The sequence below is a fragment of the Empidonax traillii genome, unplaced genomic scaffold (genome assembly GCF_003031625.1).
Source record: "Empidonax traillii isolate 1590-97213 ecotype Southwest subspecies unplaced genomic scaffold, ASM303162v1 scaffold569:size410440, whole genome shotgun sequence".
Classification (NCBI taxonomy): domain Eukaryota; kingdom Metazoa; phylum Chordata; class Aves; order Passeriformes; family Tyrannidae; genus Empidonax; species Empidonax traillii.
The window spans coordinates 200832-211161 of NW_020955762.1; the positions used below are offsets into that span (position 1 = coordinate 200832).

At 37.8% G+C, this 10330-nt stretch overlaps 1 protein-coding gene across 4 annotated transcripts in view; it reads left to right on the forward strand.

Moving 5' to 3' along the window:
• The window catches only part of NFATC3 (nuclear factor of activated T cells 3), a 66237-nt gene extending 59900 nt beyond the window's left edge, over positions 1-6337 (forward strand). For 3 of the 4 annotated variants that reach the window (XM_027897923.1, XM_027897926.1, XM_027897924.1), the window contains one exon: positions 3017-6337. In XM_027897923.1, coding sequence (XP_027753724.1) covers positions 3017-3141 — 125 coding nt within the window. In that variant the 3' untranslated portion in view covers positions 3142-6337. The remainder of the gene's footprint in view (positions 1-3016) is intronic. The other variant, XM_027897925.1, reaches the window with a different exon arrangement.
• Positions 6338-10330: the final 3993 nt, after the last annotated feature.

A 10330-nucleotide genomic window follows, 5' to 3' on the forward strand; every position in this document is an offset into this window, starting at 1 on the left:
TACTAACCTTTGGATTTCTGTTTTAGTCTTTAATACAATTTTCTCCATCACAAATTAATACAAAAAGGAAAATACTGTATGGTTTCACCTTCAGCCTTGTACATTTCTGTGCAGGATTTTATCTCTTCTTACTGACTTCATGATTTGCATTTTAAACTACTTTATGCCATCACTTCTATCTCATCTAGTCAATGTACAGTCTTCTGGAGTCTGCAAGCTCCCCAATCCATTTGTTGCTCACAGAGTTGCCGATGGCTGAACTGGACACTCCTGGAAAGTATAAAATAGGAAGATGTGTTAGTTGGGACAGTGGTCTGGGAGAAAACACCTTGGCCAGACACAGCAGTAAAAGCATTCTGGCCTTTTCTTGAGGTCTACATGGTGCTCTGATAGAACACTGAGTTAGATACTAATTTTTTTAAAAAGTGCACTTGAATACTCATTGGGATTATAAATTAGCAATCCTGACAATGCCACTGGAAGTAAGACTTCTTCATTAGAATTCTCTGCTGGGATGAAGACAAGATCCTGCATTTCCCTAAGAAATGGTAGATGCTTCTAATGTAAATCCATGTAAACCAGATAAATCTGTATTCCCCACATGGTAAAAGCATTGCCAGAAAAAGCACTGTGCTACAAGACAGCTTCTTAAAAAACAAATCAATGATTATTTAGAACAAAACAACACAAACTAACCAGGAACTTCAATACTCATTAATACATAATGACTTATGCAGAAGTTTGGCAAATCAAACCCCATATGACCAGCTACTGTATTCAGTGTAATATGTGTTTTAAGGAAATTGTAATGCCATGTGGCTACGTGCTGTTCAGTTAAACACCTTTGCCTGTGGGAACCACAAAACATTGCAGCAGTATAGACCAGGTGGTGCTGATAGTGCCAGTACAGGTACACATCATCCATCAAAACTTACAGGAAGTATCTGTCTAATAATTTCAAAATACTGAACTTCAAAAAGTTATTTTTAATGTTTTTATTGTACCAGTCATCAAATTTTAGCAGTACTGAACAGCTGCGATACTCAATTTGCACAGACCAACTGCTCAGTAGCATTCAGTGGACAGGAGCTGCTGGAAGTCCTGCATTTAGAGCAAGCTAATGACGGAATCTGATGGATCATAGTTCTTCGAACTCAACATCTAGATTTTGTTTAAAAAACAAAAAGCCTTGTTTTTTAGCAGATGTTTACTTATGGCATTGTGTTGACCTAATAAAAATACTTGGAAAAGTGCCCTACCTGCAATCACAATTTTCAGTGTCATAATGCCAGTTAAGTTCATTGAATGAAAGGTTTTTTTGAAACCAAATAAATTGCAAATCTTGTAATGCTTGAGGGAATTGGCTTTTACACAGCTGGCCTGAACTGTTTGAACTTTCTTTGGAGCTGCAATAACGTGTGTTTAACAAGCTGTCCTTGCATTCATGCGGGAGAAAACCATTGCCAGTGATCGACACTTAGATAACAAATGCTCCCTCCGTGGTTACATATGGGTTCTGTGACATGAGGTGGTTTTAAAGCTCTCCCAAGTAAATTAAAAGAATATGACAAAACCTTTTTTCAGAGTTGAATTTTATTTAAGTTACACAGATTTGTGTAACTTGTGTATTCACAGTATTACTGCATTTTCTTTTGGACCCACTTATACTCCTGCTGCTGCCAAAGGCAGTGCTGAGGCTGGAGAACACTGTAAGCAGCAGGAGCAATTTACACTACACGTACATTGATTTTATTATGCTTCTACCAGACAGGAATGGTCAGTAGGAAGCTAAATCCTGCTACAGAAGATTAAGGAAGCACGGCGAAGGGTGTAGAGTACACCAACACTGTTCTGTACAATTACCCAAAGGAGAACAAAATAACAAAAGCCTGGGTTCCAAATACACTTGTTCCAAATATACTGAAGCACCTTTATACCAGAGCAAAACATTCTTTTTTTTTTTATTAAGAATGGCCCTTACTTAACAAAAGGGTCCCATTAAATACCTGTTTACAGAAGCAAACTCATGCCAGTAATAAAGGCATAATTCAGCATTCATAATTCAAAATCTTGTTGAGTAAGAGTTACTGTAGCCTATTGCCACTCAGTCCTGGAAAACAATAGGATTGACTGCCTCTACCAATTAAATAATTATTCAGATTTTGGTTATAATCTAATATTTGTTCAAAATTTGTCATTACTATTTAATGTGATATATCACGGCTTTTATACTTACTTATCCATTAAAATAATTATTTTTGTTATCTTCCAAACTCAAGTGTCTTGCAGCAGTTATCTAAGCTTCAGAGTAAGACTCCAACATTTTCATTTGTTGATGACTTAGGAGCTAGTTTGTCATATTCACAGAGACGTCCTTTACTTTTAAATAGTACTAGGTGATTACACTTTGCTGAATTTGGCACATATGCACACACAGACACACCAACTGACTGACCTGCATATTAGTCTATTTTAATTATTACAGAAAAATTGATAACAAAAGAAGATGTAGTTACTGCAGCTTCAGAAATGCAAGGATTCAGAAAACTGACCCATCAAACAGGTATATAGTATTTAAAAAGAATATTCTGTTAACGCAAATCCACGTCTGAGGAAGTTCTGTAAGTTGCTTGAAAGAGCCAGGAGTTTATTTAGAGTTATTTGTTGTGCCTGTAACACTCTTGACCAGGAGTTCTGTGGGGAAACCTGCACTGACCTGCCCTGTGCTGTGCCTTTCAGTTACCTGCTTATCATGAGTACTCATGAGCCTATTTTCTTCAAGGGTATTAGGGATTCTCCAGCATGGATTATGGCAAGTACATGTGTAATAATAAGAGAAACTAGAACCTTTTCTCCCCCCTGTTCCTGAAACCAGGCTCCTCATTCATCTGTTACTTAACAGCATCAAGGCTTAGCAGTGCAATATTTCTTTTTAAAAGGGATATACTGATGATTTCTGCCTTTTGGAAAGCATAAAAACAGTCACTTTTTTATATTTCTTCTTTTTTTTTTATAGTGAATGAGATCATAGGAAGAGATATGTCACAGATCTCAGTGTCACATGGAACAGCAGTGGCCAGCCAGCCTGCACGTACATGTCCTGGATCTCTGGAGACAAGAATATCTGATGGAATCCAGTAATGGATAAGCTAACGACTAAACATCCTTGAAAACATCACCGTTTCTCTGAATATTTCTTCATCCTCTTCCTCTTTAGACTTACTGTGCTTCCAACTCTGTGGCCTTTCTGAACTGGAACAGTGGATCCTTGCAAAACCCTTTTAGTGGGTTACATTTTTGATGTAGAGACAGAGCATTTTACCTGTAGTTCCTCAGATGCTGTAAAGAGACTTCTTAAAATGGACACACAGAATCTACACCAGATATTTTAACTGTTTTAAAGTTACAAACAAGCTTTGCTTTTTGCATTTAAATAGAATACTTTTATATTCTAAGTGCTTCAGATGTGTGGAGATGTTAGTTTGCTCATAATATTCACAGTACTGAATGTGGAAAAAGATTTAATGCACATCTGCAGTGTGCTGCTTTCCCTTAGAGATAGTAGAGTTTGTAACTGATGATTTGTAACACCTTTTGGTCATTTTGGAAAGCCTTTAAAGCTTCTATTGTCCATTTTTTTTTTTAGTAAGATCTTCCAGTGGCAAATCATACCTGTCATCTGAAGCCAGTGCCATGGAAGAGCCATTGTGTATATGAATATTGTAGTGTTTTCTTTCTTAGATTCATAGGAAGCAAAGCCAAATGTAGATCTGCACTTGTTTATAAACTGAAAATGTTACTTGATAGGCTGCAAAAAGACCATTCCATCATGAAAGTGTTGGGATAGAAATTACATTCCAAAATTTAACTTTTATAACTTTGTGGATAATCTTCCTGATCTTTATTAGCACAGGCTCCTTCTTGAAATAGCATTTTTCTTATAAAGTTACATTTTTAATCAAATTTGAGCAGTAGGATTTTAGATTAAAGAACAGCAACATCAAAGCCATGTTAGATAACAGAAGAATATTTTATATTTGCTGAGGATCTAAATGTTCCCTGCAGAATATGGTTTTGAAATCACCAGTTTAGTGGCATTGAAGTTTTTGATGCAATAAATCATTTGATCACATCTGTACATTTTATATGCTGTGTACCTGATCATGCCACTTGGAAGTCCTACGGAGATGACAATTACAGTTCCTTAAATTTAGGCTATTTATATATGTCAGTTTGCTCAAAAATAATTAACTGTGAATTAGTGGTTCGGTAGTGTAAAGTGTCCATGTTGAATTGTAAAGGTGTGAAGCAGAAGCTACCAAAGAAATCCACAAGATCCACCAAGGCAGCAGTGAACTCTGTGCTGTGCTCTGAGGATGCATCTCCCTTACCCACATGATCTGATAAATTAGAAACAGTCTGTTTACATAGTTATTTCAAAATCTCAGGCCTTTACAATCAGACACCTTGGAGAGGATCTGAAACTTCCTGTAACACACGCATTTCCCTGCCTCCAAAGGCACTCATTTACAGAGCTTTCCTCCATGGAACACACAGGGTACAACAGTCACAGCAAAGGACGACTGGAAATAATATGGAACATCAGAACATCCGCGATGGTCAGTTTAGTTCCTCATTGGGGTGAGCCATGATGCTCTAACAAAAATTGAGTGAATTAACTCAAAGAACTAGAAAATTAAAAAGTATATCTGCATCGGATCCAGTTCAGACAACTGTGGACAGTTTAGCAGTTGAACACATGGGGAGCACATGCCCCTCTCTGTAGATTTAGAGTGGTCTGACAGGAAAAAGCAGTGCTGAGTTATAATGCCTGGAGGAGTAAACACGGGTTCTACTGATGTTGCATTTTGGCAAACAGTCATGGGGAAAACTTTCCGTTGAGCCTTTTGCAGGCAAAACATTACACCTGAATTGAAGTCAGTGCCCAAGCAATACCATTACAATTGCTGTAATCACATCTCTGTAATAGCTGAATCATGAACTTTTAAAAAGGACATACGCTGAGCAGATGAAATTATAGTTCTATCACGTAACTTCCTTTTAAGAGTGCAGCCTGAGGCTACTATCTTGATGTTTCATAATTATTTCAAACAACTTAGTGCAAGGCCACTATGTACCTGCTGGGAATCTTAAGCATCCATTTTGTGAATGTACTGTTCAGTGGTGCAAATCTTGAAATTTGCAGAAAAAAATTGGCAGGGCTGGAATGTGAAAAGTGTGATATTGTAATTGTCCTCAGCAGTGGTGCTTTACTTTGTCCTCACGTTAAAGATCCTACAAAGGACTCATATGCTCAGAAATACGTCTACTTGTGTTTTTAACACCTTAATAACAAAAGAAACCACACAACACTGTAAACTGTGTAATCTGTCTTCAGAGTGTGTGCTGGTGGCAAGACATGTTCGAGTTTTCATTCATGTGTTGGGTCTTTCGCATTAACCATTGTTTGTAGGAGAATTCTGACTTAAAAGCTTTTCATGCTAGATGGGATTTATGCTCCTTTATCCTGCTGGTACAGACTCTCCTTGCAAGTTCTCCAAGTAGCTGGAATTCACACTGTACCTAAAATACAGGAGCCCAAACAATCCGGAGTTGCTATGCACTAAATTTTCTGATGCCTTTAAATACCTTGATGCCTGTAGACATAGAGATGCTTTCCTATTTAAAAATGAAATTTAAAAAAATAGCTTTGGATACTAAAGCAGTTTTGTATTTGCCTTGTAAAAGCTTCAGTACAAGGGTCTTAATTTTATTTTAGCTTGTGTGATAACCTAGGTAAAGACTGTTAATCTTGTATAATTTTAGTTATATAAAAAGCACACGATCTCTATTTGACTATGCAAATTTAATTAAACAGCAGAACCCGGTAACTGTTGATATTTTGTTGGCATCCACTTCCTTGCCCTTAAGTCCTCTATTCTCCCTGAGTAGTTTTCCAAAAATTTTAAATAATTTAGATCATCCTGAAGGAAAGCCTTAATGATGAAGTAGCTTTTCTATAAAGAGGGTCAAAGGTCAATGTTAAAAAAAAATTAAGGGGTAGCATATTAATCCGGGGGGAGCAGGGTGAGTTCTGAAATTGCTATGAACTAGCAATCTGAATTTCTGTAGTAAAACTTATCTGTTATCAGGGGAACTGCCACCCTTTTTAAACCAAAGAATGAAAAGAACGTAATAGTTTTGTTCTGATACAGAGCTTTGAAACTCTATTTTTGATATTCATAATGGATGTCATTCCTTGAGGTTTGGAAATCTTTCAAATTGAAGTTTTATATTTAAAAATGTGGGACAATAAAGATTAAGTTCTAGATGTTTACAGAGCCTTGTATTGTAATTTCATGTACATTTTGTATTTTAAACTTTTTTGTAAGTTATGATTGCAGTGCTACTTGCAGAAATAAAGGGAAAAACTTACATTTAGGCTCTTAAATCATAGTGTTCAAATAAATAAAAGTAATGGAAATGCATTGTCATTTATTTAAAATGAAGACCCAGATGCAATGAGAAGAAACTCCCTGTTTGTGATGTGGTGGTAAACAGCTGTGCTCCGTTGTGACACGAAATGAGGGACATTTTATATTCCCCCTGGAAGAGTGGTGATTTTGAACAACATGATAAGAGTTTGGGGCTCAACTTAGATAGAGTCAGCAACTTTGAACTTTTACATACGTAAGAAAGAAGTGATCAGCAGTGCTGGCAGAGTATCAGTTTGCACAATATTGATGGCTTTCCTATTTGCAAGTATCATTTCAATTAGAAAATGACAAGATTATTTTGAGAAATTATTCTAGAAATTATTATTCAGGGAGTGTATCATAAACAGTCATTTCCATTCCTGAAAGAATATTATCATAGGCAAGATGCAGTTAAACTGTTTCTGAAATAAATGTGAGATTCCTACAAAGTCTAAATTATTTGCCTATTCTTGGCTGATCAAGTAGTATTGAGGGAAATGCCTTTGGGGAAAGTACGGTAGAGTCAGGCCTTAAAACCTGTACCTTATCTCAGTGATATTAGTGGTACTGACAAGATTTTTATCTCCCTTGCAGTTTTGCTACAGCGCCTTTTACTCACCTGTGGAATCCCTAGGCACAGTGACATGTGAAAGTGTTCCAAACGCAACAGGGAAGCAAAAGCTCCGGCCTTTGATTCCCAGTTCCCACCTACCCAGGATAGAAGAGGACAGTGATCACTCTCCTGGGAGAGCACGGCCAGCGCAGGATTAGCTTCTCCTTTGAGTGCCTGTCCTGGCCCATTACCCTCACCAGTGCTTTTTATCTATAAATACAACAGAAAGGGGCAGCTGAAGTGCCAGTGACTGAACGCGCAGTAATTATAGCTGAGGTTTAGTAAAAATAGCAGCGGCAGTTTGAAAGCTGTTCACATGTTTTCTAGTGTGATTACCTGGTATATAATTAGCACACACTGACACCAGCAATAAGCCATTGACTGGCTGTGTCTGCTCTACTGTCAATTCAAGTCGTCCTTAGAAGCAAATAGGCTGAAGGCTGATTTACTCAGACTGACGGGGTAGGGGAGAGGAGAGAATCTGCAGTCACGACAGGGCCTTCAGAGCTGAGCACTGACACCCAAAGCTGTTGTGTTAAAGAGGAGACTTCATTCCAAGCATTGTGAAAACATCACTGTATCTTGCAAAACACTGTTTTGGTATCTCAGGTGATAGGAGAGAAGAGATGTCAGTTCCTTTAGAAGAGTAACCAGAAGTTTGTTCATTTAGGTCCTGAACCCAAAGGCAATGCTGGCAGATATCAAGACATTTTAATTTTCATATTGTAGCCAGTATTTCTTTTCAGTATTCCACGGCATTACTTTTGTTTTTCTTCCTTCTGCTTGTTTCTGGACTTCTATCACTCTCCCTGCCTAACTCAAAATACCACTGTGTGCTCTGAATCCAGCACTTACTCCACTGGAGTGAATTAGGTGAGGATTGAGCTGTTTTGCAAATAGTCCCCTCACCTCTTATTTTCCATTGGATTCACCTGATTTACAATAATGATATTCAGGAACTAGCCATTGCTGTAGTGAGTAAAGTATTAGGATATATGAAAGGCCATGGAAATGAAATAGGATTTCTTATGTCTTTAAATTCTTGCATAGTTTTGCATACAGTTGTCTTTAGTAATGGAAGTTAACACTGAATTTTATTCTGTCTGGTAAAAGGATAATGTTTATCAATCATTCTTAATCTACAAAAAGCATTGTCATTTGCTGAGATTCTCTAACAAAGGAATTATTTTACCATAACCTACTGTTACCTTTGTTAACATCTGCTACATGCAGAAGGAAATGGAAAAAAACAAACAAACAAACAAACCAGACTAAGATATAGAAGCAATAAAAATAGCATATTTACTTTACAAAGGTTAGTATGTACCATGAATCTTGTTTTGGAAGAGACTGACCTACTAGAAAAGTCAGGCTATACAAGTTCTCCAGCTGTTTCTGCAAATTTAAAGTTTTTATTGTCTTTTTATTATTAGAAACTAAAAAAAATGCTTCTCTCTTCCTTGCTGTCAGTACTGTGACACCTGCTGGTAAGAGCTGGAAGAATGTTTGCAGTCTGCTTGTTCCCATTACAAGGGTTCTCCTCCAAAAACAAACAAAAAATTCATTCTATGACATTTCTCATTTGACACTTTTATGCATAAAAATGCCTGTTTAAGTGTTGTGCAGTTGTTGTGTATCCCAGAGAAACACAAACAGCCGCAGGTCCAGGAAAAGCTCACCAGCTCCTGGCTGAACCCTTGGAGAAGTCGTCCCTGGGGCTGCCGCAGCAGGGCCTGTTAACCCTCTGTGTTCATCCATTACCTTGTACTGCCCTCCCAGGACGCTGCCCAAAGAGTTACAGTGCCACAGAGAAACACCTGGAACACCTCTCACAGACCCAGTCACATGTATATGGAGATAATGAAGCGCAAGCATTTAAGAGGAGGATAATTTACCTGGGCAAATAAGCAAAGAAACAAGCAAAAATACCAGTCACTCTTTGTTCTTTCAGCAAGGCCATGTTTTGGTCTAAGATCATTATTAACTAACTAAAACTTGCTAAAAGTAGATTTGGTGACATCTAGCATGGGCTAAAGGGCCTGAAAATTATATATGCAAGACAGTCTGAAAATAAGAAAAAGCACTTCTGATCAGCAAGCTCCTGCCCTTTACATTAAGTTCAATGCTAACAGATAACTCTGATAGTTCATATTGCAAAAACTGACAGTGAGTATTTGAACCCCAGATGTTGTTTGTTAGGCGTTTGCTTTTTGGTTTTTTTTCCCACCAGTCTCAGTAATCAGAATCCCCAGTTTTGTTTCTAGTATCAGTGCAGTTCCATCCTCTCGTACTCTCTTAGTCACCTCACCTCTAGTATATGAGAAAAGCTACTGCCAAGTCTGTTCTTTTCTGTAATTTTTGGTCAAAGGAAAATGATGCACCTAAAGAGGACTCAGTCATGAATATACTGCTTGGGAAGGCAGTGTTGGAAAATCGGGGGTATCACGTGAATTAAGTTGGAGGGAGAAAGGAACAACTACTACAAGTTCTTGTGACAATGGAATGATATATGATAATGACTTAGAAAGGTCCTCCTTGTAATAAAAAGCAGAGGAGACAATGAAGCAGCCTACTGAAAGTCCTGGCAATTCAGAAGGCGAACACATCTAGAAACTGTCCTTTCTGGAAAAGGACAAGACAAGCTTTCAGAAATCATTATGTCACTGTTCTCAAGTAGGAAATTCTGTAAGTATGATGCAAGAACACATTTTTCCAGTGTTCTCTCATTCAAACAAGTGTCTGAAGAGCCTGCTGCACAGCCTGTCCAAAGCACTGGTTTTCTACGATTTAATGAATTAAGGTTTAATTTTGAGGTCTGCCACTGTAAGAATTGCATCATAATAAAGTGCAACCATTTACAGGTCAGAAACAGTTTCAGTTCCCAACAGATTTCCAGTTTAACTGCCATTAGTTCGACATCACCCTTTCTAGGCTTTCTGTGCTTTCTAGGCAGTGTCTCCATGAATAAAGGTTGCTCACACCTGCCCGTCCCTTAAAACAGTTCATGTTCAGGTCTGTGCTGTGTGATCAGTTCCTGATGGAGTTGTTTCTGTCTCCAGCTGCACTAATCAGCACACGCTGTTTTGCCAATACATGCATTTGTGCAATTCCATGTTCCCACCACTTCTTCCCTTACCAGGACTAAAATTTTCCTTATAAAATCTTCAACAGAAGGCAAATATGAGAGGTCAAGGGTAACTTTATTCAAGTAACAGCAAATACCACCCTGTGACATTTGCCT